This window comes from Podarcis erhardii (genome assembly GCF_964252035.2).
Source record: "Podarcis erhardii genome assembly, chromosome: 2".
Lineage (NCBI taxonomy): Eukaryota > Metazoa > Chordata > Lepidosauria > Squamata > Lacertidae > Podarcis > Podarcis erhardii.
The window spans coordinates 51,528,626-51,547,462 of record NC_138498.1 but is presented as its reverse complement, the minus strand read 5'-3'; the positions used below and the strand labels follow the sequence as shown (position 1 = coordinate 51,547,462).

General features: G+C 46.5%; 2 protein-coding genes across 2 annotated transcripts; one reads left to right on the top strand and one right to left on the bottom strand.

Moving 5' to 3' along the window:
- Nucleotides 1-821: 821 nt before the first annotated feature.
- Nucleotides 822-7,926, top strand: PCYOX1L (prenylcysteine oxidase 1 like). The gene is made up of 6 exons (XM_081851172.1): nt 822-1,197; nt 3,092-3,298; nt 3,468-3,642; nt 3,802-4,013; nt 4,168-4,308; nt 6,487-7,926. The coding sequence occupies exons 1-6, from the start codon at nt 1,086-1,088 to the stop codon at nt 7,143-7,145; spliced, it is 1,506 nt and encodes a 501-aa protein (XP_081707298.1). The 5' UTR covers nt 822-1,085; the 3' UTR covers nt 7,146-7,926.
- Nucleotides 7,927-8,182: 256 nt separating this feature from the next.
- IL17B (interleukin 17B) lies at nt 8,183-17,924 on the bottom strand. The gene is made up of 3 exons (XM_081851173.1): nt 17,773-17,924; nt 15,678-16,003; nt 8,183-10,286 (listed from the first exon to the last, which is right to left on the bottom strand). Exons 1-3 carry the CDS (start codon nt 17,791-17,793, stop codon nt 10,040-10,042), a joined length of 594 nt encoding a protein of 197 aa, XP_081707299.1. The 5' UTR covers nt 17,794-17,924; the 3' UTR covers nt 8,183-10,039.
- Between the last annotated feature and the right edge of the window lie 913 nt (nt 17,925-18,837).

The window sequence follows — 18,837 nt, the reverse complement described above, 5'->3', positions numbered from 1 at the left end:
CAGGGATTCCCACAGAGCGAGGTTGATGTTGTCAGCATTCATGTCACGTTTTCAGACATTTGAGTTGGTCTGCTAAAGGTCCAGGTGCCTGAAGCCAGCTCTAGCTGCTTCGCCATCAGGTTAACTACGCCAGCAGGGTGTGCTGAACTCGGCAGGCAGTGCTTTTTACACTTGCAACCCGAATGTCGACACCCCATATTTATTCAGTGATGCCTGCACGGTAAGCTTCGAAGTGTGTGAAAAGCAAACCAACCCTTCCAAGCAAGCAGACTTGGATGTTTACACCCAAGACAGAGCTGGCAAAAATGGCACCTCGGTGGCCCACCCCTCTAAAAGCCCTTCCCCTTGCAAGCTGAGTTCAAAAGAACCAGAACGTCTTCCTAGGAAAGGCGCGGATCCCCGGCCGACCACAAAAGGCGGAAAGAGCTTCTGCTTGCGGCTGCACAGTTCCCAGTTTTAAGCTTCGAAAAACAGCAAATGATGAATGGTAATTAAGAAGCGGGGAAGCCGCATGGCAAATGAAGAACGGGGGGAAGGGAATCGGAGCAAGACTCAGAGCTGAAAGCATCGCGTTTAAGCATCTGCGCGCTTCGCGAAGCAAGCCTAACGCCGGAGCCCTCGAGACCATTGCGCGCTGCAGGCGAAGGGAAGCCGCGGCCCTCCAGGTGCGCTTCGCCTTCAACTCCCGTCAGCCCTTGCATTTCATGACCGACGGTCGGGGATGACGGGAGTTGTAGTCCGAAAGCATGGCGGGCGGCGGGTTCCCTATTCGAGGTTGCATCCTCGGCTCCGAAGGGGCGTCTCTTGAAGCAGGCCGCCTCTCGCTCCTTGCACTCTGCGAGGAGGGCGGCGCTGCGAGAGGCGCAGCCAATGCCGAAGCCAAGCCCTTGCTCCCTCCTCGCTCCTTCGGGAAGCGCTGCTGGCGAGTGGACGGAGGCGAGAGGCTCCCCCGCCGGCCCCGCAGCCGAGAAGCCGTCGGGCAGGCGAGCGAGCCGGAGCTCGGCTGCGCGGAGATGTAAACGGCGCACGTCGCGCTTTGCGTTCCCGCCTCCCGCGCCGCCGCCGCCGCCGCCGCCGCTGCCAACATGATGGCAGCCTCGCATCGGCTGCTTTTGTTGCTCACCGTGGTAGCTGTAGGGGTGATGCGGAGGGAGCCCCCCGTCGCTGCGGCAGGGGATGCTCCGCCCGGCAAAATAGGTAGGCGCTGCTGTCGAAATCACAGGCGCGGAAGCACGGGGCGCCTGGGTTTTGACGCATCTCAGCGAGGCCTCCTGGGCGGCGGGATCGGAGCGCTTTGCCGTCCGTCCGGTGTGAGGCTGTCGACGGGGGTGTGAGGAAAGACAAGTGTTTAAGATAAGAAACAAATAGTCCCGAGGATGAGGCTGCACGGACCTGTCAGGGCATGCAGGAGGCTAGGGCTGAATAATTGGCATTAAGGATGCTTCTGTAGTGGCGAAATAGGAAGCTGCCTTCTACTGAACCAGACTGTTGGTCCATTTAGCTCAGGCTTGTCTGCACTGACTGGCAGCAGCTCTTCAGGCTTCCAGACAAGGACATCTCCCAGCCCTACCTGGATATGCCAGGGATTGAACCTGCTGGGCAGCTGAGTGATGGCCCTTTCCCCTTAAGCACAGGCCGTGTTTGCCTGCTAGTCACACATTCTCCAGTATGACATTTGTCCCAGGATTCGTCATTATTGCAGTTGTTCATAATACTAGCAGCCACCATAACAAAGGCACACAAAGCCTTTGTTGACAAGAATAAGATGGCAAGTTGCTCAGGGGTAGCCAGAGGATGCTAGACTTTGAGAGGCATTTGGGGCTAATTTACACAGTACAGTGGTACCTCGGGTTACATACGCTTCAGGTTACAGACTCCGCTAACCCAGAAAGGTTAAGAACTTTGCTTCAGGATGAGAACAGAAATCGCATGGTGGCGGCGCGGCGGCAGCAGGAGGCCGCATTAGCTAAAGTGGTGCTTCAGGTTAAGAACAGTTTCAGGTTAAGAACGTACCTCTGGAACGAATTAAGTACTTAACCCGAGGTACCACTGTAGTTCTTTCTATAGCCACTCATCACCCCTGACTTCTGTACTTGAGTGAGTTTAGATAATGGGAAAGGGGGCTTCAGCTAAATATTAGGAAGGATCTCCTGGTGGTAGGGGCTGTTGGCCAGTGGAACAGAGCAGAACAGGAAGCCTTGGAAAGTGGTGGCCTTTCCTTCAGTAGAAGTTTTTAAGCAAAGGCCGGCTTGCTGGCCATGTATGAAGAATGCTGTGGCAGCAGGTTTATTGCATGTACCAGGGCTTGGACAAGATGTTTTATCACTTTATTATTATAATTAATATTCTGTTGGGAGCCACGCAGAGTGGCTGGGGAAACCCAGCCAGATGGGTGAGGTATAAATTATTATTATTATTATTGTTATTGTTATCATTATTCCCTTGAGCTGCCTTAACTCTGTAGCTGGGGAATGTGTACCTGACCACTTTGATGAAGATTTCCTGTACTGAATGAGCACAAGATCATCAGAGCATTTGTTGGTCTTTAAGATGCCACAGGACTTGGGTCACTTTGCTAGATGCTTCCATGGCTACCATTTTGGAACCAGTCAAAATCTTAAAATCATTCATGGTGGGCTTTTTCTTGCTCTGCAGGTTTTTTTAATTAAAAGAAAATACTACTACATTTTTTGAGCATATGCAGACAGCAGCAACTTGCCATGTAAAGTAATTAATGTGATATTTGGCATAAAGCTGCAGCTTGGTACACACGTCTCTCACTCACTTACACACACACACACAGAGAGAGAGAGAGAGAGAGAGAGAGAGTTAACCATGTTGAGAGATTCAGATGAAAGCTTGCTGTGGCCTTCTGCTTCATTTGGCGAAGAACATGGGTAAAATATCAGGCCAAATGACTGGGTTGGAAAACCTTCATTGTGTGGCATCCTCCCTGCAGGACAAAGGATTGTTTAAGGGTCTGTGTGTAAGATGAGCAACCTGCTGGTCCTTTGAGGAGTGGGACGGGTGGTCGGAGGTGGACATGCATCTGCTCTGCCTTATCCTCGCCCCTCTGCTTTTGCCTTGGCAGCTGTAGTGGGAGCTGGGATTGGTGGCTCTTCAGTGGCCCACTTCCTGCAGCAGCACTTTGGGCCACAGGTGCAACTGGACGTGTACGAAAAGGACGCCGTTGGGGGCCGCCTGGCCACGGTCACTGTCAACAAACAGCAGTATGAAATCGGTGGTGCCTCCATTCACTCCCTCAACCTACACATGCAGGACTTTGTTAAGCTGCTGGGTGAGTCATCACACTGGAAACAATTGCATTCGGGCCAAGTTTCATAGCCCGTACAAAATTTGCAAAACAGTATTATAAAAGCAGAAGGCTGCATTGCCTGCGCTCCCAGACTCATGAAAAAGGACAGAAAGTAGCCTTACTCTTCTACCTCATTGTCCCCTTATCCTAGGGCTGAAGCACCGTCGAGAATTGGCCGGGAAGAGCGCCATCTTTAGTGGGGAGCAGTTTGCCCTAGAGGAGACAGACTGGTACCTGCTGAACCTTTTCCGACTCTGGTGGCACTACGGCATGAGCTTCCTGCGCCTACAGATGTGGGTGGAGGAGGTAATGGAGAAGTTCATGAGGTATGTGACGGAGGTGGTGGGACCTCTGGAGAGGAAAAGAGGGTGGTCTTCCTTCTCCTTTAAGTCCAGAAAGTCTCCAGCTAGGCTGAAGAGATGCACTGAACTTCCTTTAGATCTCCTGGCTGCTCCAGATTTGTCTTCCTTTTTTGTGTCCTGCAGGATCTACAAATACCAGGCCCATGGCTATGCGTTTTCTCGCCTTGAGGAGCTCCTGCATTCGCTGGGTGGGGACACGTTTGTCAACATGACACAGCGCTCTGTGGCAGAGTCCCTGCTGGAGGTGGGCATCACACAGCGCTTCATTGACGAGGTCATTGTGGCCATTCTCCGTGCCAGCTATGGCCAGTCAGTACTGGTGCCTGCGTTTGCAGGTGAGTGCCACCTTTTGCTATCTTGCTGCAGACCAACCAAGCAAAGCCAAAGGTGTCTCTTTCCAGTGGAGCACTGACTGTTGCCGGAGGGAATGGTGTCTTCATTACTTTATTATTATTCTGACACCTAACCCCTCTGTATTTCTATCTTCAGGGGCCATGTCCCTAGCAGGGGCACAGGGCAACATGTGGTCTGTGGAAGGCGGCAACAACCTGGTGTGTTCAGGCTTGCTGAAGCTGACAAAAGCCAATATAATTGAGGCCACTGTGACAGCCATTTCTCTGCACAACTCAGGTAAGCTGCCCAGAGCTGAAACAGAACCAGGATATCTCGGGTAACAGGACTGTGCACTACCTTTGCTTGAGACATTGAAGATCAAGTTAGCTAGATCAGGAGTCACCAACCTGGTGCCCTCCAGATGTTGCTGGAACATAACTCCCATCATCACTGAATATTGGCCATGCCGGCTGGGCAAGGACAGGGTTTGGCAAACAATGATGAGAAGGAGACCAGCTGAGATCTCCTAAGGAACTAAAACAGGGATCAGCAAACTTTTTCAGCATGGGGCCAGTCCACTGTCCCTCAGACCTTGTGGGGGGCTGGACTATATTTTTATGGGGGGAGAAATGAACGAATTCCTATGACCCATAAATAACCCAGAGATGCATTTTAAATAAAAGGGCATATTCTACTCTTGTAAAAACATGCTGATTCCCAGACCTTCCATGGGCCAGATTTAGAAGGCGACTGGGCCAGATCTGGGCCCCTGGCCTTAGTTTGCCCACCCATGAACTAAAACTTTCCAATTCAGTTGTACTTCTCTTAAGAGACCTTATTATGGACAGCAGCTGGTATACCACCAATGGCCTTGCATGGCAGGGGTGAAGTTGAGGGATTACTTTAACTTTACATTTCCCTACTTGTGTCTTGAAAATGCTTGCAAAGAAGGAGCCAGAACATGCCTGCAGACAAGGATCTGCAGGAAGTGGGTCTTGGGGCCTTCTTTGCTGTTCACTTGTCTCAGCTCCTTTCCAGATGATCAGTTGGTTGCACAAGAAATTATAAACAATGCATATTTACTGCACAGAATCTGCATTTCTCCACTGTTCTGTTGCAGGGACGTCATGTTTTCTGAGCACTAAAAAGGTACAATATTTTATACTTGGGAAAATCCAGTGTTCTCTCTCGGTTGTATGTTCAGTACCGTTGTGATTGCTTTATGTAGATATGGCCAGGCAGGTGTGACAAGTTGAATTCTTTTGTGATGCAATCAGTGAGGAGGAACAAAACTCTCTCCTTATGTACCTGGATCATTTAGTATTGGATCATTTAAAAAAAAAAAAAAGAAAAAATTCTTAAGAGACTGTTTTCTTCACTGTAGGAATCTTTATCAAAAGATACTTCTCTTTAAGATTTACAATAAGCTAACTTCCACCCTTTTCATATTGTCTGCATCCCTTGCTATATTTCATTATTCATTGTTAATTACCGTATATAGGCAGTAGGTAATATCCAGTATTAGCCATACTCGGAGAATATCCATTGACATCACTGGACAAGTTGTTTAAATCCTTTGACATCAATGGGTATACTCCTGAGTGTGACTTAGTTGGCCTTAGCCCAATAGAGCTTGCTGAAACACATCATTGTTATATTAATTTTATTTATTAAATTTGAATGCAGCCATATATCCATAGATCTCAGGATAGTTTGCAACATAAAATTACAGTATAAAAAACACAATTGTTCTGCTGCTGCTGCATTCACAGTCTTTCATTTTATGCCACTGTGAACCTCACAGTCTCATGCTTGCTATCTCACAAGCTGTTGAGTACCTCCAGATGCTGCTTGACTACAAACTCCCATGATCCTTGACCGTTGGCCATGCTGGCTGGGGCTGATGGGAATTGGAGTCCAACAACATCTGGAGAAGTACCACCTTAGCCACCCTTCCTGCAGCTTATCAGCCAGATATGGTGTACCTCATAGTTAACAGTGCTCCTTTTGATGGTGTACCCATGACTGAGATATCCCTAGACGTACACATCCTTGCTTTCATATGCTCCAATATTTTGGTCTTGCCTAGTATCACTTGCATCTATGCACACAAAAGGTGAGAAGATTGCCCACCTGCTTACTAGTGGACAGTCAGAAATATAGTCGCTCTTTATCTTATATCTGTCACTTGTGCAAAATGTATATCGACTCTATGCGTCTGGTCTAGCTCACCAGGCAGGGTCTGGAAGCTTAAACCAGCAACAACAAGAAAATAATAAGAAACAGAGGAGAAGGGGTTAACTAAGGAACATGGAAAACCACAGAGCCTTGGCAGATTGTTGAAGAAGCTTTCCAACTTCTAGGTCTCACCCATTCAGCTCCTTAAAACCTTCAGCAGCATGTGAGGGTAGTTTTTGTGTATTTGAGTTGCTGTTTTGAGCTCGAGCTCTCTCTCTCTCTCTCCACTCTTTCCAGAAGGAAAAACCTTCTACCAGGTGCACTATGAGGACGAGGAAGGCCAGGGCTCTAGCTTCTATGACATCGTGGTCATTGCTGCTCCACTGCATAATAACAAGAGCAACATCAGCTTCCAGAACTTTGACCCTCCCATTGCTGAGTTCCCAGGGACCTTCCACACCATGGTCACTTCTGTCATCCATGGCTACCTCAACTCCTCTTATTTTGGCTTCCCAGACCCAAAGCTCTTCCCCTTTGCCAGCATCCTCACCACAGATACTCCTGTCCTCTTCTTCAGTTCCATGGACAACATTTGCCCCGTCAACATATCCAGTACCTTCAGGCGGAAGCAGCCCCAAGAGGCAGCCATATGGCGAGTCCACTCCCAGCACCCCTTGGAGAAGCAAGAGCTGAAGACTCTGTTCCGTTCCTACTACTCTGTCCAGGTGACGGAATGGCAAGCCTATCCTGACTATGGGTCTTCCAAGAGCCTACCGCCCATTGTCCTCCACGATAACCTCTACTACCTCAACAGCATGGAGTGGGCAGCCAGCTCGATGGAAATGGCTGCTGTGGCGGCCAAAAACGTGGCCCTCTTAGCCTACAACATCTGGAATCGTGACTTAGAGAAAATAGACCAGAAGGACCTGATGCACAAAGTGAAGACCGAGCTGTGACTTTATAGCAGTTGCTGCTAGAGAAGACTTTCCAGGAAACTCTCCTTTAGTGCATGCAGGGTGGGAATTGGGGTAGGGTTGGGGGGTATTGAAGGATTACACTGGAGGTTTAGCAAGGAGAGAAACAGAAGACTTGGCATACATCCCCATGTGTCTATTGTCTACAATAAGTGCATCCCCCTTCCTGCTATGTTTTGGAGAGTCTGTGAGTCAATATCTACATGTGCCCAGCTAGTAAGGCTTCCTCTTGAGATAACCTTGGAAGGGACCTGAGCTGGTTAATGGGGAGCATCGTATACTGATTCCAGCCTTGATGGGCTGGTTTTCTGCTTCAGGCTAAGTGCTCCTTACCTGCTGTCCCATATCCATGCACTGCCACTGTCCATGACTGTTCAGGGCAAAACTAAACCCTGCCCTAGAATGGATGGATTGCCTCCTAAGCCTCTGCAGTCCTGACCCCTGAGTTAATTTGTGTTGGCCTTTCTCTATATGCATAGGCCTCTATACTTAAGGGAACGGGCAGAGCGCTGTCTTTGATGTGACTCCTTTTTGTGTCTTTGTGTGTGTCTGTTTTGCCATCCAAAACAATGTTGTTCCTTTTGCTTTGTTGCCAAGCTTCATGAACTTGCCTCTAATTGTAGTCAGCTAGAGAGCCCTGAGATGGGTCTCCTGGTTTTGGCTACAGCTCAGGTTCTAACACCCTTTTGACTCTGCCTGTGCATATGTGAAACTGCATAAACCACTGCCCTGATTGCCTCAAATCCTTGCAGCTAATGGCTGATGTTGCCTTGCCCTGTGTATGATTGGGGGGCAGGGGAAGGGTATAATCCCCCTAATGGCAAAAAAAGAAGATGGTTTCCATTGTTTCCAAACCAGAAGGAATTGCTGTATAAACACCTGGAACCTTTCCTGATTTGGTACTGTATGCTGTTTCCTTGAGCTGATTCTGTAGCTCCCGAAATGCTGACTAATCTTCTCCTTGCCGTGCTGCTGATCTAGAGCCCTGCTCACTCCAAATTCCTTTCTATGGTCAAGGGATAGCTTGCTGAGTTGTCAAGAGCAAAGCTTCCTCTTGAGCAAAATTACCAGCCAGTGAGTTCTGCCGTTTCCCAGAAAGGGCAAGGCTACTAGGAGCTGATATCGTTTTCTAATCAAGTTCTGCAGAGCTGAGTGCCTGCATGGGGCTGCTCTGTGAAATGCTGGGAAACTGAGCAAACTGAAAGGAAAACTACCCATTGTTTCTCCCCAGTGCTGCAGCATTCTGGCACAAAGATTTAGGAGTGGCCTTCAGGTGTTGCTGGACTCACACTCACATCAGCCCCAGCCAGAAGAGCCAGTGGTCAGGGAGGATGGGAGTTGTAGTCCACCAACCTTTGGAGGACTGCAGGTTGACCACCCCTGTCTTAGCATGTGGCTCCCTCTCTTTTGCACTGTTTTGCTTAAGGGTCTTGCCTTCCACAAGCCAGAACTGTCTCCACCGCCACCCTTCCTAGTCCTGGACTTTTTAGCCTGTGATGCTGCCTTGCACGAAGGCAGACCACTGGCCCATCAAAACCAGCCTTGTCCGTGTTCACTGACTGCACTTTCCCAAAAGTCTCGGACTGGGATCTTTTGGCAGCTCTTCTGCCTGAGAACCATTTTAACGGAGCTGCCTGTGGTTGAACCTGGCACCTTTGAGCGTACCAAAAAAAAATCCTGGGTTCTTGTCAGCGAGCTGTGGCTCTGCACCAAGGGGTGCTGCTTCTGATATGTGCAGAAGGGTTGCGGGTTCCCAAAACGGTCATGGTCCTTGTCTCAGGGGTGTCATGAATAATGGGTTGCCTGAGGATCTCTTGCTGCCTCCTGAGTCTATTTAGTCTTTGGCACACGTGCCAAAGCCGCGGTGCTTGTTCCCCGGCCAAGCATTTTGCTGTTACCTAGGCCCTGTGAACAGGGCTGCCAGCACAGGACTCTGAGAACTGCTTGGTATTAAGATAAGACATCCCCTTGTTAGTTTTGTGTGAGGTATACAAGAGCCTGCCAAGTAGCCTTGAAAGGCCTCTCCTTCTCCACCAAGCACAGCAAGTACAGACTCTCCTGCTCCCACACAGAAGGCAGCAGGGCGCTGTCAAAAGAGCAATGGCCTAGCTTTGGGCCTTCAGTTGACACAGAAGATGTGTCCTATCAAAGCCTCCATTTTGGTAGTGCAACCCAGTAGGGAGGAGGACATGGAAAGGCCTCTTTGCATGGTGACGTCATCCTGGCCTAAGCCCTGAGCAACTCCACCAGATGGGCTGCAGAGTCAGCTTGCAAATTGAGCAGCCGTCAAGCCAGTGCTAAAGGGCTTAGAGCCCCAGATGGAGGGCAAGATGGTTGAAGCCGCTGCACCTTCGCTGGATCTCCTTCCTCCGCAGCAGCAGCCACACAGCAGCTTCCCTTTCTGCTGAACTCCTGATTGAGCAGGTGTGCCTAGCAAAGAGTAAAAACTGGCACCAGTGACTGTAGTTTCAGAGCTATTAGGGTGAAATGAAGCAATTTGCCCTGGATCTGGGTCAGATACAGTTAATTACCATTTGTGCAACACAGAAAGCACTCAAGGTTGTGGGTTTGATCTCCATTCGGGTCAGCTGCATATTCCTGCATTGCAGAGAGTTGGACCAGATGATCCTCAAGGCCCGTTCCAGCTCTACAATTCTACGATTCCAATATCTTGCTGTGTGCTTGTGGTGCTGTCAACCTCTCTGCGGGTTATGGGAGAGAAGGAGTCCAACGAAAGCAGCTTTGGCCTCTGGAATCTTCCCACATCTTGGCAGGAGAAAAAGCACGTTCTGGGAGAATGGAAGGGGAAGATGAAGCTAGGAAGACAGGAGCGCTACTAACCCTTAGGGAACCCGAAGCAGGAATAGCAGCAGTTCTCAGAAGATGCAAGTGCAGCCCACAGCAATGGTCTCCATCACGGTCTTGTACTCCTTGCGGCACCTCTTCTTCTTCCGGCTGGGGTTGCTTGGCTCACACAGCAGTCGACGCACTGGGATTTTGCTGTGGATGGGGATGCTGACCATGGTGCGGTCTTCCTGCATGGTGAAGGGATTGATGCACCCAGCACACAGGCAGTGTGCCTCTGGGATGTTGGCTGGGATTCGTGCTGCGTCGTGGTTGATCCTGGAGTGGAAACGTGCTGACATCAGAACAAGCACATTCATTTGGGGGGCAGAGGGGGTGGGGCTACTGAGGATAGGAAGGCAGGTCACATACATACCTAGCGGCACCCCAGAATTTTGGGGTAACAACCACCATCTACCATAGCACCTTCCAGTGCATGTGTAAGTTAACTCAGTGAACTTGGACATGCACTGGAAGGTGTGACAGGAGGTGACTTGCTGAATCCTCCCAAAGAGGCCCATAAAATGTAGGGGGACCTACTTGATAGGAGACCTTGGCATCAAGCACCATGGTGCATGCTCCAGTTTCAAATGGCCATACAATGGTAGGCATTCATGCCACAACAATAGCAAGAAAGGAATGGTGCCTGCAGAGCAAAACATCTGGCAACAGAGAGAAATGGAGGGGGTGTCCTTGCGCCATATGAGGGGGAAAGTTCAAAGCAATACCTTCCTTTGAAGTGATGTTTGCAGGCATGTCCTGAGGAACACTGTGGTCCTAGGCTTGCAGAAGACCATTTAGTGCAGCCTCAGAAATAATAATAATAATAATAATAATAATAATAATAATAATAATAATATTTTATTATTTGTACCCTGCCCATCTGGCTGGGTTTCCCCAGCCACTCTGGGCTGCTTCCATAGAAGCCAAAAATACACTAAAATATCACACATTAAAAACTTCCCTGAGGAATTGGTGAAAAATTTGGAATTAGATTGTTCAAGTAGATGTTGAATTTATTGTTTGATAATTAATTAAAATTGGTCAAGATTGTGCGCCCTCTAGGGGAGAGAATAAATATTACAAGAGATTTAATTTTAAAAAGAAAGAAAGAAAGAAAGAAAAGAAAGGGTGGAGATGGAGAAAATGTCTGGGAAAAACAGAAAAAAGACAGGAGGAACACCATCAGATAGGAAAGCATCTCGACAAGAAGAAATTAAGGACTTAGATATCTTATGGCTAAAAATAAATGAGGAATTTAAACAGAGTGAAATTCATATGGAGAAGAAGTTAGGAGGGATGCACGAGCTGATAGACAATAAAATAGAGGGAGCAGTAGGAGAACTGTCAAGTAAAATTAAAGACTTGACAGTTCGATCAAAGACTTTGGAAGAATCAAACAAAAAATACAAAAAGAAATGAAAGAACAAAGAAAGGAGACAGATAGGATAAAAGAGGAATTAGGAGAACTGAATAGAAATCAAGATCAAGTTTTGGACAACTTAGCGATGATTGAAATGAAACAGAAACAGCTAAATTTAAAGTTCAGAGGAGTAGGAGAAGAAACAAATGAGAACATCAAAAAAAATGATTAAAGAACTAGTGAAATGGTTAGAATTGAAAGAAGAAGAGGTTGCATATACGATAGAAAACGCTTTCAGAATAAAAATAAGGTCCAAACAAGTAAAATCAAAAAAGGTTCTGGGAGATTGTTTAGTCATATTTAACTCGATAGAGATGAAAAATACAATATTAAGAGCAAGTTATCAAAAGAAATTAATAATTGAAGGTAGACCAATTATCATCTTTAAAGAAATACCAACTAGACTCCTACGCAAAAGAGAAGGATACAAACAGCTAGTAAGTGTTCTAAAAAAGAACGTCATACAACATAGATGGGAGTTCCCTGAAGGGATCTCCTTTTTCTATAAAGATAAAAGATTCAAGATCACTGAGATCCAAGAAGTGAACAAATTTCTGCGCAGATATGAGAAAGATCTTGGAAAAGTAGAGGAGAGATATAGAGGGAGAAATGGAGACCTAGAGGACAGAAGAAGAAGAGGAGAGAAAGGAGGAGAACAGGAAGATAAAGAAAGGGAAAAAGAAGTAGAAGAAGAGGAAGATGGAGTAGCGGAAGAAGAAGAGGAAGAGGATACAGAAAACAAAACCACTCGAATTTAAATTAATAGTTGTTTGTAGATAGGAAAGTAAACATAACAATGAATCTGAAAATTTTGTCATGGAATGTGAATGGTGTGAATGAAAAAACCAAAAGGAATAAAATTGTGAATGTCTTGAAAAGAAAGAATCTTGATTTAATCTGCATACAGGAGACACGTGACCAAAAAGCATAAACATATTTTGATAAACAAAAAACGGGGGGTCAAGTTTATAAATTCTATTGCGGGGAAAAAAAAGAGTAGCGATATATGTCAAAGAAAAATGGGAACCCAAATTGATTTGTGAAGATGATGAAGGAAGGATTCTGGGGGTACAAATTAATTTCCAGGGTGAAAAACTTAACGTGATAAACATATATGCCCCGAATCTGAACAAATTGGAATTTTTTAAGAAATTGGAACAAGTATTACTAGAGCTAGAGTGTAATAAGACAATATTATTGGGAGATTTCAATGGAGTGCCGGCACCAGAAATCGACAGACGAACAGAAAAGAAAAAGTGTAACCAAGGGAAACTGCCAAGATCCTTTAATAACCTGGAGGAAAACTTAGATTTAACAGACATCTGGAGATACAAACATCCAATAGAGAAGCAATTCACCTTTTTTTCAGAACCACATAAGAGCTGGGGCAGAATTGATCAAATCTGGGTCTCAAGAAAACTTACATTAAGAACTCTAAAGTGTGAAATTCAACCTAGAACTCTCTCTGATCACAATTCGATAATGTTGGCAATAAAAGGCGTATCACAGGGAGGATTCAGATGGAGAATGAATGAATATTTATTGGAGAGTGAAGAAGTTATTGAAAAGGCTAAAGCTACCTTAAAAGACTATTTCAGTTTGAATCTTAATAAAGAAACAAGTATAGATGTAGTCTGGGATGCCAGCAAGGCGGTCCTAAGAGGCCTTTTTATTCAGCAAAATAGCTATAAGAGGAAAGTAAGAGAACAAAAGAAAGAGGAAATCCTCAGTCAGTTAAGAGAATGTGAGAAAAAATTAATAACAAATCCGAAAGACAAACAAAACATACAAATAACAAAAATATTACAAACGCAGTACTCAATGTAACAAGTCAAGAAATTGAATGGAAAATTAAGTTAATGAAACAAAAATACTTCGAATCAGCTAACAAAACAGGTAAATTATTAGCTTGGCAATTGCAAAGAAGGCAAAAACAAAATGTGATATATAAGATAAAAATAGAGGAGCAATTGATAGAAGACCCAAAAGAAATAAAGGAAAATTTCCTCAAATTTTATGAGAAATTGTATAAAAAGGAAGATGAAGAAATAACCCGAATAGAAAAATACTTAGAAGACCACAGCGGGAAGACTATAACACAGGAAGAAAGAGCCCAATTAAATAAACCTATAAAAACAGAAGAGATCCAGGATGCGATAGGAAAGATGAAACTAGGGAAAGCCCCGGGACCGGATGGATTGTCAGCTAAATATTATAAAGTATTGGAAAACCAATTAACGCCAGTGCTATGTGACATCATGAATAATATATTAAGAGGAGGAAGGATACCAGAGTCATGGAAAGAGGCCCACATTACGATGATCCCTAAACCTGACACGGATAAACATCGAAAACTATAGGCCCATTTCATTATTAAACAACGATTACAAAATCTTTGCAGAGGTAATGGCAAGCAGACTTAAAAAATGTCTAGTAAATCTAATTCATAAAGACCAGCTGAAAGGCCATCAACATGGGATAAAGCATCCCCTACCACTCTCTGGAAACCATTTGGATCCATTAAGTGGCGGGGGCGGACCATCCGAATTGGTCCCACCTCCCTGCAGAGGGGAAGGGTCACAGAGAAGTCCAGTTGCACCAGGAAGTGATCTGACCATGGCACTTCTTTTGTTTCACTTTTACTTAGTGTCAGATTACCCACGTCACTAGAGGTGAACACCAGGTCTAAGGCATGTCCATGACTATGAGTTGGGCCAAACTTATTCAGGGACAGCCCCATGGAGGCCATGCTTTCCACGAAGTCCTGAGCAGCCCCTTGTAAGGTCGTGTCGGCATGGATGTTAAAATCCCCTAGGACAACCAAACTAGGTGTCTCCAGGAGAAAATCCGCCACGACCTGAAGCAGCTTGGACAGGGAATCCTTGGTGCAGCGGGGAGGTCGGTACACCAAAAGGAATCCTGTACTGCCCCTATTGCCCAGAATGCTGTGCCCCTGGGTAGATTTCTTTAACTGCCTCTGCTGTGTTGTTTGAGCCAAGCCCCACTCTGCATAGCTTGGAAATGAGGTAGTAGAATCTGTTTCCCACCCAAAAACATACAGAGACACGTGATCCTAACTCTGTAATGCATGCTACTGTTTTTAAAGTCCCTGTGCCAGAGGCATATTCAGAAGAACTTGGAAGCCTTTACTGCTTCAAATGGTTCTGTCTGAATGTAGGCCTCAGACTGGTGCTACCCATTGACACAACACAGCTTTAGTCACTCCATGCAGAGGGCAGTTCATTGAGCTGGTGAAACCAGACGTCGAGGAAACAGCAGTGGCTTCATGTGCCAAAGGTCCCAGGTAACCTGATGTGGTAAACTTCATCGGTCCAAGTTGTTCCTCCTGCCATGATCAAACTACAACCACAAGGCCCAGAAAGGAATTGATTTTATGCAGTGCTGAATCCATCAGAGTTATGTGGTCTCTGGTTCTTAAAAAGGTGAGTGAAATGTCTCAGTTGAGCCCTTCAGAAAAGCGACACATTCATGCACTTTCAAGAGCACCACAAGGCGGGGATAGAGTGCCACAAAATTGGGCCAATGCTACCAAGCTTTTCTGCTACCTTGCTAGCATTTTCTTGGCTGAGTCTTAAGCTAGGGCAGTATTAAATATAGGAATTAATTAGCATATGCTAATGAGTGACATATGGGAATGCCACAATCCTTGGATAGGCCACAATGGGGTGGGAAATGGCTGATTAGATAACTTAATTGTTTTTAAACCAATTACAAACAAATCCTAGCTACTTGCTAGGACGTCCAAGGTGCCTCTTTACCATGTCTGATGGCACTCCAAGTGTTGAAGCAGGTTGTGGCCTGCATGGGACAGGTGGGGGGCACTTGTTGCCAACCCACTTCATTCTGTCCCCATCAGGAGGTCTGAGTTGAAAAGAGAAGCAAATATACCCCCCCAACACACACCACCACACAGACAAATACCATAGAGACCAGTTATCATGCTGTTGGCTCTCTGTCAGTAGTTCCCAATTAGCTTGGTTTTCAAAAGCCAAGCCCCTACTTTTGACAATTTTGATCTCTATGTGGTAGTTTTTGTTATATGAATGGTGCCACGGAGGGGGTCCATGGACCACCTATTGGGAACCACTGCTGTAGGCCACAGATTGGTTGCATACCACAAAGAAAGCAAAATGCAGCCGGGGCACAATTTTTTGTCTTGTACAGATAGGCTTGTGAGAAGACCTGTGTGGGGCAACCACAGTGCCTTGAGACCTGCTCTATCTCACCTGTAGGCCCACGGAGACAGGCTCCTCTTGTTGGACATCCAGAGCCTCAGGTTGACCTGGCACTTGCTCTCCAGGGACTCGGAGCTGTTCCGCAGCTGGCTAACCATTTCATGGATGCTCCGCTCATAATCCTCCACAAGGGTGTAGTCTGTGGAAGCCTCTGGGTTTACTCTTAGCACCGGGTCAGGTGAGGATTCCTGAGCCTTCAGGTGCTGAACCTTGGCTTTTGCTGATCCTCTCTTCTTTCCTTTAGCTCCCTTGCTTTGCTCTTTTGTTTCTCTGGAGGCATCATGTGCGAAGGAAAGGCAGATAGCACAGAAAACCATCTGGAGAGGGAAAAAAGAAAGCACACTGGGTACTTTTCATCATACAACTCAGGGGCACCTTTGGCTCTCCAGAGGTTACTGAACTGCAACTCCCATCATCCCTAGCCATTGGCCATTTTGCTAAGACTTATAGAAGTTGTAGTTCAGCAACATCTGGGAGGGCCAAAGGTTCACTATACATTCCTTGTATAGGTAGTCACTAGCACTTGTCCCCTTTCAAGTAATTTAGTCAAAGCTGGGAGAGAGAGGGAGCCCCCAAACTGTCAGTATTTTGCAGGAGGGATGAAATTGCCTATGAGGAAATTGAGCTTTGCATAGTTAAAGTGGATTAGCGCACTCTGTCACCCTAGTGCAGCTGCAATTATTTTGCTATTAGGAAAGTGGCAAGAAGAAACATTGAAAAGTGTGGAATAAACAAATGATTATCAGGAAGATGTATAAATGCCCACCAGCAAATCCAGACAAATGCTTGTCATATAATCAGAATAAATGCTCAATGACCAGAGTGGAAGAGCCCAGAGAGAGCATGCTCCCCCATCAAGGTGATCTCAGTTTGCAAATTGTTTTTCAAAATCATCCTCATCAGCACTTTCATGCAAATTTCTCCTCATAGACACATTTTTATACGCGATCTTGCCTAATAGACATTTTGCAAGCAATTTCTCCTAATGTAATAATAATAATAATAATAATAATAATAATAATAATAATAATAATAATTTTTATTTATACCCCGCCCTCCCCAGCCAAGGCTGGGCTCAGAGCGGCTTACAAGCAATAATAAAAACAAGTTAAATGATTACAACTTTAAAATAAAAATAATAATAATAAAAAATTCTATTCCCAACAGAATATGCATTCCTATGGGTGTTGTAATGGTTCTAGGGGTTGCTCGTGCGTAAGCCGGTGCCAACACCTGGCTGGGTTGCCTGAGTGAACCTTTTCTGTCTGGACAGCCACTCACCCGTGGCTGTCTCAATCGCTGGCAGAATCCGTCAGTGGGCGTTTCTTGAACTTCTTCCAGCAAAGAAGCTCTTTGACGCCTAGTCTCCTCCTACTCTCCCTGCACGGAAGCCTTCTGCGCAAGGAGGGTGTAGGCAGCGGAGGACCCTTACTCTCCCCGCTGGTCCCCGGCAAGGAGTCATGGGACCGCCTCGCCGATTCCCCCATCTGCCCCCCTTCTCCACTGGTGCTACACTGATTCTCTTCCCCAGAAGATGGGCTGCCTCTCCCCATCCTGGGACGCTCTCTGGAATCCCTCTGGAGCTCGCTCTCTCCCTCTGGCACTGATGGCAGTTCCCTGACAGGTGTGTTACCCTCTATAAGCAGCCTTGTACACATTAGTTGCCTGGACAACTGCACTGCAAAATTCAGAGAACTCCGAATTTTGTAGGATGGCTGTGTTTTGGTTTGCATATTGTCTTGGGATGTGTGAATTAACTCGGTTCACCTTTCAATGTGCAGTGAACTGAATTTCTCCCCCATGCCTCGCCATAAACTGAAGAACTTTATATGCACAAATCAACCATGCCCACGACATTCTTAACTGCTGTCCATTTTGTCCCCATCTGTGCTTCCTTCTATGGGATCCTTTCTTTATCCCCCTCCCCCTCTCTCTCTGGGAGGTCATTTTTGTCTCCTCAGTGCCAGGCCCTGAAAGCAATAGTTCACCCAGGCAAAGTTTACACTTCCCAAAGCAAACAAACTCGACAGGCTGTTAATAAATAGAAAGTAAATAAAAAGAGGCACAAAGAAAGCCAGGCACCTACCAGTTTTGAAGCCCACTCCATGGCAGTGCGGATGGGTGAGCGAGGACTCTGCAGATGCCCTCCCTCTGTGTTGAATGAAGAGAGCGAGTTGGGCTGGGTGCTTTTAAAAGAGAAGCAACAGCCCCTAATTGCTTCATCGCCAGGGAGGTGGGCCTGCCTGGCACCAAGAAACTTCCTCAGGGTGCCAGCTAGGTTGTTGACAGCCAGGAGGGACAGCCCTCAGTGCTGCCCTGCTACTTCCCAGCAGGCATGTAGGTTTCCCCCAGGGACAGCACAAACTGTGGCCACAGGCTGGCTGGCTTCAAGCACCTGCTTAGAGGACTCCAGTGTGGGTAGCAAAAAGGAGCTTTCTGAAGGCAGACTTCCCCAAGGCTGGGGGTAGCCAGGTATTATTCCATTGTAAAGACTTCCAAATTTCTCAGGCAAGAGGAATGACCATTGAATGTTGATCTTGGAAAGTGGTGAAGAGCGTTTCTCCAGGCTGAGGGAATGAGAGCAGGGCCTTCTGTGCTACCTGGGAGGCCTGGCTTTGAGTGGGTGGGTTGTTGAATGCAGGGCTTGTCCAAGGGCTGGAAGGTATAGATCCCACCCCATCCCCCAAAGTCAAGCAATTAGCATAGCCAGCGTCCCGGAAGGGACTTTGGGGCAGCGCAAAGGCCACTTAGGGACAAGGGCAAAATGGAAAGGTTGCACTCCAGTTTAGAAACGCAGGAGCGTGTTGTGTGGTGAAGGAGCAGGAAGAGAAAGTCAGCGAAGTCTCCTTTTGCTTGCTTATTTATATACTGAGCACCTAGGACAATGATTTTCCAGAGGGGCAGCTGTGTTAGTCTGCAGTGAAAACTGCAGAGAGTGTTGTGGCACCTCAAAGGCTAGCAAATTTATTGTGGCAAAAGCTTTCGTGGACTACAGTCTATCTCATCAGATGCGTGAAGTGTTATCCTGAGTTGCAACTAAAAATGGTGAGTGGTAGAGGATTGTAAACAGTGATATCAGAAAGAAATGAAATGCAGGAAAATCTTACTACTTGCACTTTTTTTGCATTTCATTTCTTTCTGACATCACTGT

Bases quoted from the DNA above. Each gene is read 5' to 3' on its own strand.
- PCYOX1L (XM_081851172.1), top strand. From the start codon at position 1,086: ATGATGGCAGCCTCGCATCGGCTGCTTTTGTTGCTCACCGTGGTAGCT. The intron at 3,299-3,467 runs GTGAGTCATCAC...CCCTTATCCTAG, and splicing joins GGACTTTGTTAAGCTGCTGG to GGCTGAAGCACCGTCGAGAA. The intron at 4,309-6,486 runs GTAAGCTGCCCA...CACTCTTTCCAG, and splicing joins CATTTCTCTGCACAACTCAG to AAGGAAAAACCTTCTACCAG.
- IL17B (XM_081851173.1), bottom strand. From the start codon at position 17,793: ATGGAGTGGGCTTCAAAACTG. The intron at 16,004-17,772 runs GTAGGTGCCTGG...TTCCCTCTCCAG, and splicing joins TGGAGTGGGCTTCAAAACTG to ATGGTTTTCTGTGCTATCTG. The intron at 10,287-15,677 runs GTGAGATAGAGC...TTTCCACTCCAG, and splicing joins CTGTCTCCGTGGGCCTACAG to GATCAACCACGACGCAGCAC.